The sequence below is a fragment of the Phyllobates terribilis genome, unplaced genomic scaffold (assembly GCF_046119375.1).
Source record: "Phyllobates terribilis strain yellow unplaced genomic scaffold, ASM4611937v1 Scaffold_8__6_contigs__length_399053987, whole genome shotgun sequence".
In the NCBI taxonomy this organism is placed as follows: domain Eukaryota; kingdom Metazoa; phylum Chordata; class Amphibia; order Anura; family Dendrobatidae; genus Phyllobates; species Phyllobates terribilis.
Window position 1 is genome coordinate 386,705,130 of NW_027362768.1, and position 21,382 is coordinate 386,726,511.

Below are 21,382 nucleotides of genomic sequence, written 5' to 3' on the forward strand. Positions count from 1 at the left end.
CCCCATGCCTCATTCTAGTGCGGCACCTATGCCTCGTTCTAGTGTGGCACCTCATGCTAGTGCGTCACCTCATGCTAGTGCGTCACCCCATGCCTCGTTCTAGTGCGGCACCCCATGCCTCGTGCTAGTGCGTCACCCCATGCCTCGTGCTAGTGCGTCACCCCATGCCTCGTGCTAGCGCGTCACCCCATGCCTCATGCTAGTGCGTCACCCCATGCCTCGTTCTAGTGCGGCACCCCATGCCTTGTGCTAGTGCGTCACCCCATGCCTCGTGCTAGTGCGGCACCCCATGCCTCATGCTAGTGCGTCACCCCATGCCTCGTTCTAGTGCGGCATCCGATGCCTCGTGCTAGTGCGTCACCCCATGCCTCATGCTAGTGCGGCACCCCATGCCTCGTTCTAGTGCAGCATCCTATGCCTCGTTCTAGTGCGGCACCCCATGCCTCATGCTAGTGTGGCATCCTATGCCTCATGCTAGTGCGGCATCCTATGCCTCGTTCTAGTGTGGCACCTCATGCTAGTGCGTCACCCCATGCCTCATGCTAGTGCGTCACCCCATGCCTCGTTCTAGTGTGGCACCTCATGCTAGTGCGTCACCCCATGCCTCGTTCTAGTGCGGCATCCGATGCCTCGTTCTAGTGTGGCACCTCATGCTAGTGCGTCACCCCATGCCTCATTCTAGTGCGGCACCTATGCCTCGTTCTAGTGTGGCACCTCATGCTAGTGCGTCACCTCATGCTAGTGCGTCACCCCATGCCTCGTTCTAGTGCGGCACCCCATGCCTCGTGCTAGTGCGTCACCCCATGCCTCGTGCTAGTGCATCACCCCATGCCTCGTGCTAGCGCGTCACCCCATGCCTCATGCTAGTGCGTCACCCCATGCCTCGTTCTAGTGCGGCACCCCATGCCTCGTGCTAGTGCGTCACCCCATGCCTCGTGCTAGTGCGTCACCCCATGCCTCGTGCTAGCGCGTCACCCCATGCCTCATGCTAGTGCGTCACCCCATGCCTCGTTCTAGTGCGGCACCCCATGCCTCGTGCTAGTGCGTCACCCCATGCCTCGTGCTAGTGCGGCACCCCATGCCTCATGCTAGTGCGTCACCCCATGCCTCGTTCTAGTGCGGCATCCGATGCCTCGTGCTAGTGCGTCACCCCATGCCTCATGCTAGTGCGGCACCCCATGCCTCGTTCTAGTGCAGCATCCTATGCCTCGTTCTAGTGCGGCACCCCATGCCTCATGCTAGTGTGGCATCCTATGCCTCATGCTAGTGCGGCATCCTATGCCTCGTTCTAGTGTGGCACCTCATGCTAGTGCGTCACCCCATGCCTCATGCTAGTGCGTCACCCCATGCCTCGTTCTAGTGCGGCACCTATGCCTCGTTCTAGTGTGGCACCTCATGCTAGTGCGTCACCCCATGCCTCGTTCTAGTGCGGCATCCGATGCCTCGTTCTAGTGTGGCACCTCATGCTAGTGCGTCACCCCATGCCTCGTTCTAGTGCGGCATCCGATGCCTCGTGCTAGTGTGGTACCTTTTGCTAGTGTGGCATCCGATGCCTCATGCTAGTGTGGCACCTTTTGCTAGTGCGGCACCCCATGCCTCGTTCTAGTGCGGCATCCGATGCCTCATGCTAGTGTGGCACCTTTTGCTAGTGCGGCATCCGATGCCTCATGCTAGTGTGGCACCTTTTGCTAGTGCGGCACCCCATGCCTCTTGCTAGTGTGGTACCTTTTGCTAGTGCGGCATCCGATGCCTCATGCTAGTGTGGCACCTTTTGCTAGTGCGGCACCCCATGCCTCGTGCTAGTGTGGTACCTTTTGCTAGTGCGGCACCCCATGCCTCGTGCTAGTGTGGTACCTTTTGCTAGTGCGGCACCCCATGCCTCATGCTAGTGTGGCACCTTTTGCTAGTGCGGCACCCCATGCCTCGTTCTAGTGCGGCACCCCATGCCTCGTTCTAGTGCGGCATCCGATGCCTCATGCTAGTGTGGCACCTTTTGCTAGTGCGGCATCCGATGCCTCATGCTAGTGTGGCACCTTTTGCTAGTGCGGCACCCCATGCCTCGTGCTAGTGTGGTACCTTTTGCTAGTGCGGCATCCGATGCCTCATGCTAGTGTGGCACCTTTTGCTAGTGCGGCACCCCATGCCTCGTGCTAGTGTGGTACCTTTTGCTAGTGCGGCACCCCATGCCTCGTGCTAGTGTGGCACCTTTTGCTAGTGCGGCACCCCATGCCTCGTGCTGCTGCAGCGCCCCTTGCCTTGTGCGGCGCCTCGTGCTTCAGGTCCTGGTAAACTACATTCACCCCACACACCACAGCACTGGTGGGACATTCGTCAGCGGAGTTCCTGACATTTGTCCTCACCCTGCGGTGGAGGAGGGGATGGAGCCGCTGCGGTAACCGGATCTGGACACACATTTCCTAAGTCTCTTACAGACTTCTGATCTTTAAAAAGAGACTGATGGGAAGGCGTCCCCTGATGTAATTCGGCCTAGCGCTGGCCTCCCAGCAGGGTCCCCCCCAGATCTGTATGTGGGGGGACTCCTGGGTCAGGACAGGGAATGGACATTGAAACATGACTGTCACTGTCTGCGCACAGCAGTTATTCGTCACAGTGTGTCAGCCCCGGACTGATTGCAGCTTATGCCGTTAGTACTGCGGCGTCATATTTCTTCTATATCACAATAAGGAGCCGCATTACATCTGATTAGGAGCTGAGTCAATGGATTAATCATTATCCGATCAGCGGGGGGGGGGGAAGGGAGAGAAAGTCACCTTCTGCCGGCCCACCACATACCTGACTGTAATACATACATACGCCTAACACAAAGGACAGAATGCAGGCACCGAACAAGCAGGGCATGCCGGGAGAATAATCAGATGTATGGGCCTTGTAGTGTTCTAAATCCTATAAAGACATACGAGTTGCACCCTCTCCCCCATTATGGCGCAATGTCCCCCATCTTAGGCACCTTCCTGGGATACGTGCCCCATCCTGTTATGCATTTAACATTAGAGCAACAACTAAATGAGCCCGGTGTCAATGTTTGGGGGGGTATTTCAAGTTTTGGTGTTTTAGGACCAATATTTTTTGATGGAGCAGTCACAGGAGATAAGTATCTCGAAATTCCAATGAATCAAGATGTTCCCCAGTTACAGCAGCAGCCTAATTCACATGACCTTTATTTCCAACAAGATGCGGCCCCTCCACATTATTCCAGAGTAATCCGCGAGTATCTCCATGAAACAGTTCCTAATAAATGGATTGGCCGAAGAGGCGCACGTGATTGGCCGGCCCGTTCACCAGACTTGACCCCATTGGATTTTTTCTTTTGGGGAGTGCTCAAGGACAAAGTTTATAGTCGAAAACCAAAAAGTGTCAGTGATTTGAAAAATTACATAAGAGACGCATTTCAAGAAATTATTACCCAAAGAGACTTGTGCAAAAAAGTTTGTCGAAGAGAAAGAGGCGACTTCAAAGCTGTGCAAATTGTAATGGAAAACAGTGTGAGCCCCTGCGGTGATAAGATGGAAGGGCTTTTGTATTATTGTTCAGAATAAAATGTAATTGTCAATGTTATGCTTGTGTTAGTAAATATAATTTTATATATAAATCAAAATAAATGTTATTTTCTGGCCACCCTTTTGGACCACCCTGTATACGTCCCTTATCCTGGGCCCTATCCTGGTATATATGTCCCTTATCCTGGGCCCTATCCTGGTATATATGTCCCTTATCCTGGGCCCTATCCTGGTATATATGTCCCTTATCCTGGGCCCTATCCTGGTATATATGTCCCTTATCCTGGGCCCTATCCGGGTATATATGTCCCTTATCCTGGGCCTTATCCTGGTATATATGTCCCTTATCCTGGGCCCTACCCTGGTATACATGTCCCTTATCCTGGGCCCTACCCTGGTATACATGTCCCTTATCCTGGGCCCTACCCTGGTATACATGTCCCTTATCCTGGGCCCTACCCTGGTATACATGTCCCTTATCCTGGGCCCTACCCTGGTATACATGTCCCTTATCCTGGGCCCTACCCTGGTATACATGTCCCTTATCCTGGGCCCTACCCTGGTATACATGTCCCTTATCCTGGGCCCTACCCTGGTATACATGTCCCTTATCCTGGGCCCTACCCTGGTATACATGTCCCTTATCCTGGGCCCTACCCTGGTATACATGTCCCTTATCCTGGGCCCTACCCTGGTATACATGTCCCTTATCCTGGGCCCTACCCTGGTATACATGTCCCTTATCCTGGGCCCTACCCTGGTATACATGTCCCTTATCCTGGGCCCTACCCTGGTATACATGTCCCTTATCCTGGGCCCTACCCCGGTATACATGTCCCTTATCCTGGGCCCTAACCCGGTATACATGTCCCTTATCCTGGGCCCTACCCCGGTATACATGTCCCTTATCCTGGGCCCTACCCCGGTATACATGTCCCTTATCCTGGGCCCTACCCCGGTATACATGTCCCTTATCCTGGGCCCTACCCCGGTATACATGTCCCTTATCCTGGGCCCTACCCCGGTATACATGTCCCTTATCCTGGGCCCTACCCCGGTATACATGTCCCTTATCCTGGGCCCTACCCCGGTATACATGTCCCTTATCCTGGGCCCTACCCCGGTATACATGTCCCTTATCCTGGGCCCTACCCCGGTATACATGTCCCTTATCCTGGGCCCTACCCCGGTATACATGTCCCTTATCCTGGGCCCTACCCCGGTATACATGTCCCTTATCCTGGGCCCTACCCCGGTATACATGTCCCTTATCCTGGGCCCTACCCCGGTATACATGTCCCTTATCCTGGGCCCTACCCCGGTATACATGTCCCTTATCCTGGGCCCTACCCCGGTATACATGTCCCTTATCCTGGGCCCTACCCCGGTATACATGTCCCTTATCCTGGGCCCTACCCCGGTATACATGTCCCTTATCCTGGGCCCTACCCCGGTATACATGTCCCTTATCCTGGGCCCTACCCCGGTATACATGTCCCTTATCCTGGGCCCTACCCCGGTATACATGTCCCTTATCCTGGGCCCTACCCCGGTATACATGTCCCTTATCCTGGGCCCTACCCCGGTATACAAGTCCCTTATCCTGGGCCCTACCCCGGTATACATGTCCCTTATCCTGGGCCCTACCCCGGTATACATGTCCCTTATCCTGGGCCCTACCCCGGTATACATGTCCCTTATCCTGGGCCCTACCCCGGTATACATGTCCCTTATCCTGGGCCCTACCCCGGTATACATGTCCCTTATCCTGGGCCCTACCCCGGTATACATGTCCCTTATCCTGGGCCCTACCCCGGTATACATGTCCCTTATCCTGGGCCCTACCCCGGTATACATGTCCCTTATCCTGGGCCCTACCCCGGTATACATGTCCCTTATCCTGGGCCCTACCCCGGTATACATGTCCCTTATCCTGGGCCCTACCCCGGTATACATGTCCCTTATCCTGGGCCCTATCCTGGTATTTATGTCCCCTATTCTGCCGCTGTTCTTTAATGCATAGAAAAAAGTATAATTATACTCGCCCTCCCTCCGCTCCCCCGCCGCACGGTGTCCTCTTGTGAAGCTGGCAGGTAAATTCAGCGAGCAAGCGACGGGAGCTCATGACGACACTGCTATGTGCCCCCAGTCCCGTGCATACCGACGTCATCTGCTGGCTTCTGATTGGCCGGCAGAGTCTACCACAGTGCATGGACTCGACAGGTCTCTGTGCCACAATACACTTCAACTGGATGAGCAGCGGAGGACGCACATCAAGTTGATGTTTGCGCTGGTGTCAGTGGGGCCCTCATCCGCACAGGCCCGGTCACGCCTCTGCTACCGCGGTCATTACGCCCCTGAGCGCAGCTCTGGAGTATAATTCAGGATGTGACTCAGGATCAGTAATGTAATGTATGTACACAGTGACTGCACCAGCAGAATAGTGAGCGCAGCTCTGGAGTATAATACAGGATGTAACTCAGGATCAGTAATGTAATGTATGTACACAGTGACTGCACCAGCAGAATAGTGAGTGCAGCTCTGGAGTATAATACAGGAGGTAACTCAGGATCAGTAATGTAATGTATGTACAAAGTGACTGCTCCAGCAGAATAGTGAGTGCAGCTCTGGAGTATAATACAGGATGTAACTCAGGATCAGTAATGTAATGTATGTACACAGTGACTGCACCAGCAAAATAGTGAGTGCAGCTCTGAAGTATAATACAGGATGTAACTCAGGATCAGTAATGTAATGTATGTACACAGTGACTGCACCAGCAGAATAGTGAGTGCAGCTCTGGAGTCTAATACAGGGTGTAACTCAGGATCAGTAATGTAATGTATGTACAGAGTGACTGCACCAGCAGAATAGTGAGTGCAGCTCTGGAGTCTAATACAGGGTGTAACTCAGGATCAGTAATGTAATGTATGTACACAGTGACTGCACCAGCAGAATAGTGAGTGCAGCTCTGGAATATAATACAGGATGTAACTCAGGATAAGTAATGTAATGTATGTACACAGTGACTGCACCAGCAGAATAGTGAGTGCAGCTCTGGAGTCTAATACAGGATGTAACTCAGGATAAGTAATGTAATGTATGTACACAGTGACTGCACCAGCAGAATAGTGAGTGCAGCTCTGGAGTATAATACAGGATGTAACTCAGGATCAGTAATGTAATGTATGTACACAGTGACTGCACCAGCAGAATAGTGAGTGCAGCTCTGGAGTCTAATACAGGATGTAACTCAGGATCAGTAATGTAAAGTATGTACACAGTGACTGCACCAGCAGAATAGTGAGTGCAGCTCTGGAGTCTAATACAGGATGTAACTCAGGATCAGTAATGTAATGTATGTACACAGTGACTGCACCAGCAGAATAGTGAGTGCAGCTCTGGAGTATAATACAGGATGTAACTCAGGATCAGTAATGTATGTACACAGTGACTGCACCAGCAGAATAGTGAGTGCAGCTCTGGAGTATAATACAGGAGGTAACTCAGGATCAGTAATGTAATGTATGTACACAGTGACTCCACCAGCAGAATAGTGAGTGCAGCTCTGGAGTATAATACAGGATGTAACTCAGGATCAGTAATGTAATGTATGTACGCAGTGACTGCACCAGCAGAATAGTGAGTGCAGCTCTGGAGTATAATACAGGATGTAACTCAGGATCAGTAATGTAATGTATGTACACAGTGACTGCACCAGCAGAATAGTGAGTGCAGCTCTGGAGTATAATACAGGATGTAACTCAGGATCAGTAATGTATGTACACAGTGACTGCACCAGCAGAATAGTGAGTGCAGCTCTGGAGTATAATACAGGATGTAACTCAGGATTAGTAATGTATATAACCTCCAGAGACATTTACATCGTATGTGATTGAGATCAGTCGCCGCTCATACGACTCTCCAGTATAAGTGTTAGTTCTACTGTCCCTGTAACCTGCACAGTGGAGAATGTACCTGATACATAAACAGCTTTTATAAGCAATTCCGGTAATTTCTTTCATAGCAACAGAGTGAGGCCGATTCTCGTCAGCAGCGGTGGGGGATGGGCGGATGCTGCAGAGATGTAAGCGGTTACATGACCGTGACCGTCCATTATACACGTTATATTTATCACTCTGCTGCGCACCTGTCTCCATGCAGACTCTGATTTACCGCCTCTACTCTGCAATTCTGGGCATCAGGAACTCTGCACCCCAATTTCCCCGTAGTTAAAGGGGTCGTCTAGGAGGAAGTGGAGCTCACACATTGTAATCTACGCCTATAGTAATGGATATTGGGGTCATCAGTGACGGGTGGCTCTAGTATACATCGGGGTCACCTGATTCTTACATCTATGGGTACAATAGGTATAAATAAAGGTGAGATTGAGATGGATTGTGTCTAAATTATTTGGGTGGAGTCAAATGAAAGTATAGGAGGCACATATTAATTCCCGTTTTCCCTTCAGTCCCATGCCCCCCCACCTCTGCCCCCCAGCATATATACCCTCCGGCCCCTCGTCCCCACCCCCTCCCCCCAGGCGTATAACATATAACCTCCGGCCCTTTGCCCCCCACTCCACCCCACGGCGTATAACATATAACCTCCGGCCCCTCACCCCCCCACTCCACCCCCCCCCCCCCCCCCCGGCATAGTACATATACCCTCCGGCCCCTCGCCCCCCCCCACTGCACCCCCCGGCATATAACATATACCCTCCGGCCCCTCGCCCCCCCCCACTCCACCCCCCGGCATATAACATATACCCTCCGGCCCCTCGCCCCCCCCCACACCACCCTCCCGGCGTATAACATATAACCTCCGGCCCCTCGCCCCCCCCACTCCACCCTCCCGGCGTATAACATATACCCTCCGGCCCCTCACCCCCCCGGCATATAACATATAACCTCTGGCCCCTCACCCCCCCCTGGCATATTACATAAAACCTCCGACCCCTCGCCACCCCCCACACCACCCTCCCGGCATATAACATATACCCTCCGGCCCCTCGCCCCCCCCCACACCACCCTCCCGGCATATAACATATACCCTCCGGCCCCTCGCCCCCCCCCCCACACCACCCTCCCGGCGTATAACATATACCCTCCGGCCCCTCACCCCCCCGGCATATAACATATAACCTCTGGCCCCTCACCCCCCCCTGGCATATTACATAAAACCTCCGACCCCTCGCCACCCCCCACACCACCCTCCCGGCATATAACATATACCCTCCGGCCCCTCGCCCCCCCCCACACCACCCTCCCGGCATATAACATATACCCTCCGGCCCCTCATCCCCCCCACTCCACCCTTTGGTGTATAACATGTAACCTCCGGCCCCTCGCCCCCCCCACTCCACCCCCGGCATATAACATGTAACCTCGGAGGTTGCGTGCAGGTAAGTACCGGGAGACTAGGTCACAGATATATGGAGGAGACAGGTTGTGGATGGCTTTGTGTGCCAGGGTTAGGGGTGAATGGAGTCTCTGGGTAATGGGGAGCCGGTGAAGAGATTGACAGAGAGGAGACGCCGGGGAATAGCGGGGGGACAGGTGGATTAGTCGGGCAGCTGAGTTTAGGATAGATTGGAGGGGTGCGAGAGTGTTAGAGGGGAGGCCACAGGGCAGGAGGTTGCAGTAGTCGAGGCGGGAGATGATGAGGGCGTGCACTGGTTTTTGCAGATTCGTGGTTGAGGAATGTGCGGATCCAGGAGATATTTTTGAGTTGGGGTCGGCAGGAAGTGGAAAGGGCTTGGATATGTGGTGTGAAGGAGACATCAGAGTCCAGGGTTACCCCGAGGCAGCGAGCTTGTGGGACTGGGGAGAGTGGACAGCCATTGACTTATAGGTCAGAAACGGGTTGAGTGAGATGGCGGAAAGATGATTAATTCGGTTTTATCCATGTTAAGATAAAGAAATCTAGCAGAGAATAAGGATGAAATAGCGGACAGACATTGTGGGATTCTGGTTAGTAGAGAGCTGATATCGGGTCCAGAGAGGTAGATCGGTGTCATCAGCATAGAGGTGATAATGAAAGCCGTGAGACTCTATGAGCTGTCCCAGGCCGAAGGTGTAGATGGAGAAGAGCAGGGGTCCTAGAACTGAACCTTGGGGGACACCGACAGATAGGGGGCGAGATGAGGAGGTGGTGTGTGAGTGGGAGACACTGAATGTCCTGTCTGTTAGGTATGAGGAGATCCAGGATAGGGCCAAGTCCGTGATGCCAAGAGATGAGAGAATCTGTAGTAAGAGGGAATGGTCCACTGTGTTGAAGGCAGATGACAGGTCCAGGAGGAGGAGGACAGGTCCAGGAGGAGGAGGACAGAGTAGTGCCGCTTTGATTTGGCGGTTAGTAGGTCATTGGTGAGTCTGGGCAGTTTCAGTGGAGTGATGCAGTCGGAAGCCAGATTGTAAGCGGTCAAAGAGGGAGGAGAGGTGGGTGGGAGGACAGTTCAAGATGAACGTGTGGTGTGATATGAGGTGATAGCTAGACGCTGAGGATGGGGAAGGGGGGGCTTTTTGAGGATGGGTATGATGGAGGCATGTTTAAAGCATGAGGGGAAAACACCAGTTAGTGATAGGTTGAAGAGATGGGTTAGGGTTAGGGTAAAGACTGTGGTGCGTTTTGGGATGGGGTGGGACAGAATCGGGTCGAGTGCACAGGTGGTGAGATGTGATCTTGAGAGTAGAGCAGAAAGTTGAACTTCTGTGATGGCGGAGAAGCTGGTTTTGGAGGAGGAGGGCTGAGTAGTTATGATGAGGGGCTGTGGGGGTTGTAGGCCAAAGCTTTCTCTGATGTTATCAATCTTCTGCTTGAAGAATGAGGCAAAGTCTTCAACTGAGATGAGAGGAGAGGGAGAAGGTGCTGGGGGATGGAGGAGAGAACTGAAAGTGTTGAATAGCTGTTTAGGGTTGTGAGACAGGGAGGATATGAGACATGAGAAGAAGGTTTGCTTTGCTGCAGTTAGTGTGGACTTGAAAGTAGTGAGGGACTGTTAGAATGTGATGAAGTGCTCGTTGGAGTGGGATCCTTTCCATCTCCACTCAGCAACCCTGGAAGCCTGCCTCAGTTCTTTAGTCAGGCTGGTGTGCCATGGTTGCCTGTTGATTGTGCGAGCTTTTGTATGTGTGAGGAAGGCGACCGAATTGAGAGCTGCAGCTATTGTGGTGTTGTATAAAGCGGCAGCAGCATCTGCATTGTGTAAGGAACTTATGTCTGTAAAAGGGAGGAGGGATTCAGAGAATGAATGTAGATCAAGGTGTTTGAGATTTCTGCGAGGGTGTTCAAGTTTGTGGAGTGGGGATTACTGCCCTGGAGAGGAGAGGGTAGAGAATGTGAGGAGGTTGTGATCAGAAAGAGTCAGAGGTGAGTTAGCGAGGTTAGATAGGAAACAGAGGAGGGTGAAGATGAGGTCCAGAGTGTGGCCACCTTTGTGAGTGGCTGCTGAAGACCATTGAGCGAGGCCAAAGGAGGAAGTGAGATATAGAAGCTTAGGGACAGATGAGTGGGAAGTGTCAATGGGGATCTTGAAGTCGTCCAAGATAATAGTGGGGATGTAGGCGAAAAGGAAAAAAAAGCAGCCAGGTGGTGTCTGGTCCTGGGGGCAGTAAATGACAGCCAGCTGGAGGTTGGAGGGGGAGTAGATGCGCCCACCGTGCACCTCAAAAGAGGGGGGGTAACGGAGGGTGGCAGTGGAATTGGGGTGAAAGAGCAGTTATCTGAAAGGAGAAAACCAACTCCTCCGCCATGCTTGCCGCTGGGGCTGGAGGTGTGAGAAAGATGGAATCCACCGTACGATAGTGCAGCTGGAGAGACCGTGTCAGAGGGGGTGAGCCAGGGTTCGGTGATGGCGAGGAAGTAAAGTTTGTTAGTAATGAAAAGATCATGGATGTAGGAAAGGTTGTTGCAGACTCAGCGAGCGTTCCATAGAGCTCCTGTTAGTGGGACTGGGGAAGCGGGGGCTGGGCGGATGTGTATGAGGTTAGATACACATGAGGTTTCGGAAATTTGTGTTAGATCGTGGATGAGAGGTAGAAGTGACTGTAGGGATGTGGTGTGGAAATCCAGGATTTGGAGAGATATCGCCAGCAGTGAGGAGGAGCAGGGAAAGTGTTAGCAGGTGGGAGCAGGAGAGGGCATGAGGTGGCTGTCTGTGTGTGGAGACACAGGATTGAATATTGAGGAATAGTTCTGAGGAGGAGGTGAGATGGATGGGGAGGATGGAGGGAGATATGAAGAGTTCAATTTAGTGCAGGGATTAGAAGGGTTAGTAGAAAGTGGAGGACTATAGAGGAGAGTGTGAAACCAAACACAAACATTGTTTACAGTGTCCAAGGTTGGTGATTTCTGAGATTGCTCTCCGCCTGAATAACATGATGATATTGATTGTGAGGAGCCTCGGGGGTATTCATCATTGTAATGTGCAGTTCCCCTTTAAGCTGCAGCACACTGTGTCAGTCACAGAGTGAAGATGTGACGTTATTCCTCCCGGTTCATCCTCTTTACCTTCTCTCTGTGTCCTCCAGATTCTTTACGACAGCCCCAAATCCCGGCGAGAGGTGGATTACCACACCAGGGCGTCAGGGGGTCCACACATCGTGTCAGTGCTGGACGTGTATGAAAACATCCACAGAGGGAAGCGATGTCTGCTCATCGTCATGGAGTGGTGAGAACGGCGCCGATAATGCTGCAATATCACAGCGATGTCATAACTGCACCGTACAGCGGGACGTAGTGTGAACTGCGGCTATACAGTAATGACGTCACATAATGTATAACGCACAGCGACGGAGCGATATAACACCGTCATCACCAGTAATACAATGTAACCTCTGTATAACACCGTCATCACCAGTAATACAATGTAACCTCTGTATAACACCGTCATCACCAATAATACAATGTAACATATGTCATGTGATGTAACAAAGACGTAATAACTATAATATAAATAGCCAAAGAGGGTGAAGAGGCTCACGAGTATCGTCACAAGCTGACTGCCAGATTTTATGCAGTGTTACTTATTGGGAGATCACTTGTCGGTAGATTAGTTATTGGTAGATTACTTGCTTATAGATTACTTATCAATAGATTATACTTATAGGTAGATTACATATTGTAGATTATTTACCAGTAGATTACTTATTGCTAAATTATTTATTGGTAGATTATTTATCAGTGGATTACTTATTGATAGATTACTTCTTGTTAGATGACTTGTCAGGTTTATTATCTTGGACCCTCGTATATTCTCCGTTTTCCTTCGCCCTCCATGCAGGTGGTCCTATGCTGGATTCTCTATTGTGGCTGCTTTGCCGTCGTAGCTGATGACATCGGGGGGATTTTTCACCCCAACACTTATCTTGCTGTTCTGGGAAATCTTGTATTTAGCTTTTTTGCTGTTTTGCACTTTTTTTTTAAATGTTTCTAATGGATTTTTTTTGCCATATGGATTATTTCTACTGATTCACCTGATAAATGCTGTGACGTTACTGTGCGACCCGCGCTATAGAGACGCAGCGTAGAATAACACTGATAGCCACAGACATAATACCGTATACTGTGCGACCCGCGCTATAGAGACGCAGCGTAGAATAACACTGATAGCCACAGACATAATACCGTATACTGTGTGACCCCCGCTATAGAGACGCAGCGTAGAATAACACTGATAGCGACAGACATAATACCGTATACTGTGTGACCCGCGCTATAGAGACGCAGCGTAGAATAACACTGATAGCCACAGACATAATACCGTATACTGTGCGACCCGCGCTATAGAGACGCAGCGTAGAATAACACTGATAGCGACAGACATAATACCGTATACTGTGTGACCCCCGCTATAGAGACGCAGCGTAGAATAACACTGATAGCCACAGACATAATACCGTATACTGTGTGACCCGCGCTATAGAGACGCAGCGTAGAATAACACTGATAGCCACAGACATAATACCGTATACTGTGCGACCCGCGCTATAGAGACGCAGCGTAGAATAACACTGATAGCGACAGACATAATACCGTATACTGTGTGACCCCCGCTATAGAGACACAGCGTAGAATAACACTGATAGCGACAGACATAATACCGTATACTGTGTGACCCGCGCTATAGAGACGCAGCGTAGAATAACACTGATAGCGACAGACATAATACCGTATACTGTGTGACCCCCGCTATAGAGATGCAGCGTAGAATGACACTGATAGCCTCAGACATAATACCGTATACTGTGTGACCCCCGCTATAGAGACGCAGCGTAGAATAACACTGATAGCGACAGACATAACACCGTATACTGTGCGACCCGCGCTATAGAGACGCAGCGTAGAATAACACTGATAGCCACAGACATAATACCGTATACTGTGTGACCCGCGCTATAGAGACGCAGCGTAGAATAACACTGATAGCCACAGACATAATACCGTATACTGTGCGACCCGCGCTATAGAGACGCAGCGTAGAATAACACTGATAGCGACAGACATAATACCGTATACTGTGTGACCCCCGCTATAGAGACACAGCGTAGAATAACACTGATAGCGACAGACATAATACCGTATACTGTGTGACCCCCGCTATAGAGACGCAGCGTAGAATAACACTGATAGCCACAGACATAATACCGTATACTGTGTGACCCGCGCTATAGAGACGCAGCGTAGAATAACACTGATAGCGACAGACATAATACCGTATACTGTGTGACCCGCGCTATAGAGACGCAGCGTAGAATAACACTGATAGCCACAGACATAATACCGTATACTGTGTGACCCGCGCTATAGAGACGCAGCGTAGAATAACACTGATAGCCACAGACATAATACCGTATACTGTGCGACCCGCGCTATAGAGACGCAGCGTAGAATAACACTGATAGCGACAGACATAATACCGTATACTGTGTGACCCCCGCTATAGAGACACAGCGTAGAATAACACTGATAGCGACAGACATAATACCGTATACTGTGTGACCCGCGCTATAGAGACACAGCGTAGAATAACACTGATAGCGACAGACATAATACCGTATACTGTGTGACCCGCGCTATAGAGACGCAGCGTAGAATAACACTGATAGCGACAGACATAATACCGTATACTGTGTGACCCGCGCTATAGAGACGCAGCGTAGAATAACACTGATAGCCACAGACATAATACCGTATACTGTGTGACCCGCGCTATAGAGACGCAGCGTAGAATAACACTGATAGCCACAGACATAATACCGTATACTGTGTGACCCGCGCTATAGAGACGCAGCGTAGAATAACACTGATAGCCACAGACATAATACTGTATACTGTGTGACCCGCGCTATAGAGACGCAGCGTAGAATAACACTGATAGCCACAGACATAATACCGTATACTGTGCGACCCGCGCTATAGAGACGCAGCGTAGAATAACACTGATAGCGACAGACATAATACCGTATACTGTGTGACCCGCGCTATAGAGACGCAGCGTAGAATAACACTGATAGCGACAGACATAATACCGTATACTGTGTGACCCCCGCTATAGAGATGCAGCGTAGAATGACACTGATAGCCTCAGACATAATACCGTATACTGTGTGACCCGCGCTATAGAGACGCAGCGTAGAATAACACTGATAGCCACAGACATAATACCGTATACTGTGTGACCCGCGCTATAGAGACGCAGCGTAGAATAACACTGATAGCCACAGACATAATACTGTATACTGTGTGACCCCCGCTATAGAGACGCAGCGTAGAATAACACTGATAGCCACAGACATAATACCGTATACTGTGTGACCCCCGCTATAGAGATGCAGCGTAGAATGACACTGATAGCCTCAGACATAATACCGTATACTGTGTGACCCGCGCTATAGAGACGCAGCGTAGAATAACACTGATAGCCACAGACATAATACCGTATACTGTGTGACCCGCGCTATAGAGACGCAGCGTAGAATAACACTGATAGCCACAGACATAATACCGTATACTGTGTGACCCGCGCTATAGAGACGCAGCGTAGAATAACACTGATAGCGACAGACATAATACCGTATACTGTGTGACCCCCGCTATAGAGACACAGCGTAGAATAACACTGATAGCCACAGACATAATACTGTATACTGTGTGACCCGCGCTATAGAGACGCAGCGTAGAATAACACTGATAGCGACAGACATAATACCGTATACTGTGTGACCCCCGCTATAGAGATGCAGCGTAGAATAACACTGATAGCGACAGACATAATACCGTATACTGTGTGACCCCCGCTATAGAGACACAGCGTAGAATAACACTGATAGCCACAGACATAATACTGTATACTGTGTGACCCGCGCTATAGAGACACAGCGTAGAATAACACTGATAGCCACAGACATAATACTGTATACTGTGTGACCCGCGCTATAGAGACGCAGCGTAGAATAACACTGATAGCGACAGACATAATACCGTATACTGTGTGACCCCCGCTATAGAGACACAGCGTAGAATAACACTGATAGCCACAGACATAATACTGTATACTGTGTGACCCGCGCTATAGAGACGCAGCGTAGAATAACACTGATAGCGACAGACATAATACCGTATACTGTGTGACCCCCGCTATAGAGACACAGCGTAGAATAACACTGATAGCCACAGACATAATACTGTATACTGTGTGACCCGCGCTATAGAGACGCAGCGTAGAATAACACTGATAGCCACAGACATAATACCGTATACTGTGCGACCCGCGCTATAGAGACGCAGCGTAGAATAACACTGATAGCGACAGACATAATACCGTATACTGTGTGACCCCCGCTATAGAGACGCAGCGTAGAATAACACTGATAGCCACAGACATAATACCGTATACTGTGCGACCCCCGCTATAGAGACACAGCGTAGAATAACACTGATAGCGACAGACATAATACCGTATACTGTGTGACCCCCGCTATAGAGACGCAGCGTAGAATAACACTGATAGCGACAGACATAATACCGTATACTGTGTGACCCCCGCTATAGAGACACAGCGTAGAATAACACTGATAGCCACAGACATAATACCGTATACTGTGTGACCCGCGCTATAGAGACGCAGCGTAGAATAACACTGATAGCGACAGACATAATACCGTATACTGTGTGACCCGCGCTATAGAGACACAGCGTAGAATAACACTGATAGCGACAGACATAATACCGTATACTGTGTGACCCCCGCTATAGAGACACAGCGTAGAATAACACTGATAGCGACAGACATAATACCGTATACTGTGTGACCCGCGCTATAGAGACGCAGCGTAGAATAACACTGATAGCGACAGACATAATACCGTATACTGTGTGACCCGCGCTATAGAGACACAGCGTAGAATAACACTGATAGCGACAGACATAATACCGTATACTGTGTGACCCGCGCTATAGAGACGCAGCGTAGAATAACACTGATAGCCACAGACATAATACCGTATACTGTGTGACCCGCGCTATAGAGACGCAGCGTAGAATAACACTGATAGCCACAGACATAATACCGTATACTGTGCGACCCGCGCTATAGAGACGCAGCGTAGAATAACACTGATAGCGACAGACATAATACCGTATACTGTGTGACCCGCGCTATAGAGACACAGCGTAGAATAACACTGATAGCGACAGACATAATACCGTCTACTGTGCGACCCGCGCTTTAGAGACGCAGCGTAGAATAACACTGATAGCCACAGACATAATACCGTATACTGTGTGACCCGCGCTATAGAGACGCAGCGTAGAATAACACTGATAGCCACAGACATAATACCGTATACTGTGTGACCCCCGCTATAGAGACGCAGCGTAGAATAACACTGATAGCGACAGACATAATACCGTATACTGTGCGACCCGCGCTATAGAGATGCAGCGTAGAATAACACTGATAGCGACAGACATAATACCGTATACTGTGCGACCCGCGCTATAGAGACGCAGCGTAGAATAACACTGATAGCCACAGACATAATACCGTATACTGTGCGACCCCCGCTATAGAGACGCAGCGTAGAATAACACTGATAGCCACAGACATAATACCGTATACTGTGTGACCCGCGCTATAGAGACGCAGCGTAGAATAACACTGATAGCCACAGACATAATACCGTATACTGTGCGACCCGCGCTATAGAGACGCAGCGTAGAATAACACTGATAGCCACAGACATAATACCGTATACTGTGTGACCCGCGCTATAGAGACGCAGCGTAGAATAACACTGATAGCCACAGACATAATACCGTATACTGTGCGACCCGCGCTATAGAGACGCAGCGTAGAATAACACTGATAGCGACAGACATAATACCGTATACTGTGTGACTCCCGCTATAGAGACGCAGCGTAGAATAACACTGATAGCCACAGACATAATACCGTATACTGTGTGACCCGCGCTATAGAGACGCAGCGTAGAATAACACTGATAGCCACAGACATAATACCGTATACTGTGTGACCCGCGCTATAGAGACGCAGCGTAGAATAACACTGATAGCGACAGACATAACACCGTATACTGTGCGACCCGCGCTATAGAGACGCAGCGTAGAATAACACTGATAGCGACAGACATAACACCGTATACTGTGCGACCCGCGCTATAGAGACGCAGCGTAGAATAACACTGATAGCCACAGACATAATACCGTATACTGTGTGACCCGCGCTATAGAGACGCAGCGTAGAATAACACTGATAGCGACAGACATAACACCGTATACTGTGCGACCCGCGCTATAGAGACGCAGCGTAGAATAACACTGATAGCCACAGACATAATACCGTATACTGTGCGACCCGCGCTATAGAGACGCAGCGTAGAATAACACTGATAGCCACAGACATAATACCGTATACTGTGTGACCCGCGCTATAGAGACGCAGCGTAGAATAACACTGATAGCGACAGACATAATACCGTATACTGTGCGACCCGCGCTATAGAGACGCAGCGTAGAATAACACTGATAGCGACAGACATAATACCGTATACTGTGCGACCCGCGCTATAGAGACGCAGCGTAGAATAACACTGATAGCCACAGACATAATACCATATACTGTGCGACCCGCGCTATAGAGACGCAGCGTAGAATAACACTGATAGCGACAGACATAATACCGTATACTGTGCGACCCGCGCTATAGAGACGCAGCGTAGAATAACACTGATAGCCACAGACATAATACCGTATACTGTGCGACCCGCGCTATAGAGACGCAGCGTAGAATAACACTGATAGCCACAGACATAATACCGTATACTGTGCGACCCGCGCTATAGAGACGCAGCGTAGAATAACACTGATAGCCACAGACATAATACCGTATACTGTGTGACCCGCGCTATAGAGACGCAGCGTAGAATAACACTGATAGCGACAGACATAATACCGTATACTGTGCGACCCGCGCTATAGAGACGCAGCGTAGAATAACACTGATAGCCACAGACATAATACCGTATACTGTGCGACCCGCGCTATAGAGACGCAGCGTAGAATAACACTGATAGCGACAGACATAATACCGTATACTGTGTGACCCGCGCTATAGAGACGCAGCGTAGAATAACACTGATAGCGACAGACATAATACCGTATACTGTGCGACCCGCGCTATAGAGACGCAGCGTAGAATAACACTGATAGCCACAGACATAATACCGTATACTGTGTGACCCGCGCTATAGAGACGCAGCGTAGAATAACACTGATAGCGACACACATAATACCGTATACTGTGTGACCCGCGCTATAGAGACGCAGCGTAGAATAACACTGATAGCCACAGACATAATACTGTATACTGTGTGACCCGCGCTATAGAGACGCAGCGTAGAATTACACTGATAGCGACAGACATAATACCGTATACTGTGTGACCCGCGCTATAGAGACGCAGCGTAGAATAACACTGATAGCCACAGACATAATACCGTATACTGTGCGACCCGCGCTATAGAGACGCAGCGTAGAATAACACTGATAGCCACAGACATAATACCGTATACTGTGTGACTCCCGCTATAGAGACGCAGCGTAGAATTACACTGATAGCGACAGACATAATACCGTATACTGTGTGACCCGCGCTATAGAGACGCAGCGTAGAATAACACTGATAGCCACAGACATAATACCGTATACTGTGCGACCCGCGCTATAGAGACGCAGCGTAGAATAACACTGATAGCGACAGACATAATACCGTATACTGTGACGACATAAGCCGATGATAAGTATGATAAATATGTCGCAATGTCATGACACTATAATATAATAATACCGCAGCACACGCTTAGGATACAATGCTAGGTAATATCACTCGTATCATGTGAAATAACAGCGAGATACAATAATCATCAGATCGTGTAATGTGACGATACAAGCCGCTGTGAAATGTGAAGTAATGTAATAACTGTATAATGGAACGTGACGTAATAACACAATGTTGCACTAGAAGAATAGCGGAAAAGCAGCGTAAGATCAGGAAAGTGACTCCCATCCTCAGTATCATAACCTCCAACATCCAGTAATGGGGAGGAACCGCTGCTGCCCCCTGTGGTGGCGGGCAGTTCTTTACAGCAGCTCACTTTACAGCAGCGTTATCTTGGTTTCTCGCCTGCTGCTCACTGCGTTTCCCGTATTTTGTACACAGCATGCAGGGCGGAGAGCTCTTCACCCGGATCCAGAAGAGGGGGGACCAGGCGTTCACTGAGCGAGGTGAGGCCATCATTCTGGGGATTGGGTCAGTACTCGGCCTAATCTATGTGTTACATTTCACTATTTTCAAGATCACGGTTTGCTGTCACTGAATAGGAACATTTATATTTCAGGATTATCCTGGCTTGGTCTTGTGCACGCAGCTGAGAGCTTGTTACAGTGTATCAGTGTAGGTGGCAGTTCTCAGCCTGGAGTGTCCACACTGATACACTGTAACGGCATCAGCTGTGTGCGCAGGACAAGGTCAGGACTGATGCAAGCAGAGATCTTAGAGTCTTAATGATTACACAGGTATGCAAAATTTGGGTTTATGAATATTTTTTCAAATCCAATGACTGATCCTTATGTTTCTTGTGCTCTGATTTGATTAAACTCTTCTAGTTTTAACCATCACGTATGGATTTTGCACAAAACGCGCATGAATTTATGTACAAGCGAGATGAACAAGGAAAATCTTTATTGTAGCCAAAAATGTGCACAATATTATATATAAAAATCTACTGAACATTCATTCTGCAACTTCATTGGAAATTAATTCTTGCACCTTTTCCTTTTCTCTTCAAAGCTGCGGATCTTCTCCTGAACCCTTTTCTCTTATAGAAGGCCTGCGGATCTTCTCTTGATCCCTTTTCTCTTATAGAAGGCCTGCAGATCTTTACTTGATCCCTTTTCTCTTATAGAAGACCTGCGGATCTTCTCCTGATCCCTTTTCTCTTATAGAAGACCTGCGGATCTTCTCTTGATCCCTTTTCTCTTATAGAAGGCCTGCGGACCTTCTCCTGATCCCTTTTCTCTTATAGAAGGCCTGCGGATCTTCTCTTTATCCCTTTTCTCTTATAGAAGGTCTGCTTATCTTCTCTTTATCCCTTTTCTTTTATAGAAGGCCTGCAGATATTCTCTTCATCTCTTTTCTCTTATAGAAGGCCTGCGGATCTTCTCCTGAACCCTTTTCTCTTATAGAAGGCCTGCGGATCTTCTCCTGAACCCTTTTCTCTTATAGAAGGACTGTGGATCTTCTCCTGGACCCTTTTCTCTTATAGAAGGCCTGCGGATCTTCT

At 49.6% G+C, this 21,382-nt stretch overlaps 1 protein-coding gene across 2 annotated transcripts in view; it reads left to right on the top strand.

Annotated features, from left to right (window-relative positions):
• MAPKAPK3 (MAPK activated protein kinase 3) overlaps positions 1-21,382 on the top strand; it is a 70,106-nt gene that overhangs the window by 25,752 nt on the left and 22,972 nt on the right. For both annotated transcript variants that reach the window (XM_073645144.1, XM_073645143.1), the window contains exons 2-3: positions 12,050-12,189; positions 20,260-20,324. In XM_073645144.1, the coding sequence (XP_073501245.1) occupies positions 12,050-12,189; positions 20,260-20,324 (205 nt within the window). The remainder of the gene's footprint in view (positions 1-12,049; positions 12,190-20,259; positions 20,325-21,382) is intronic.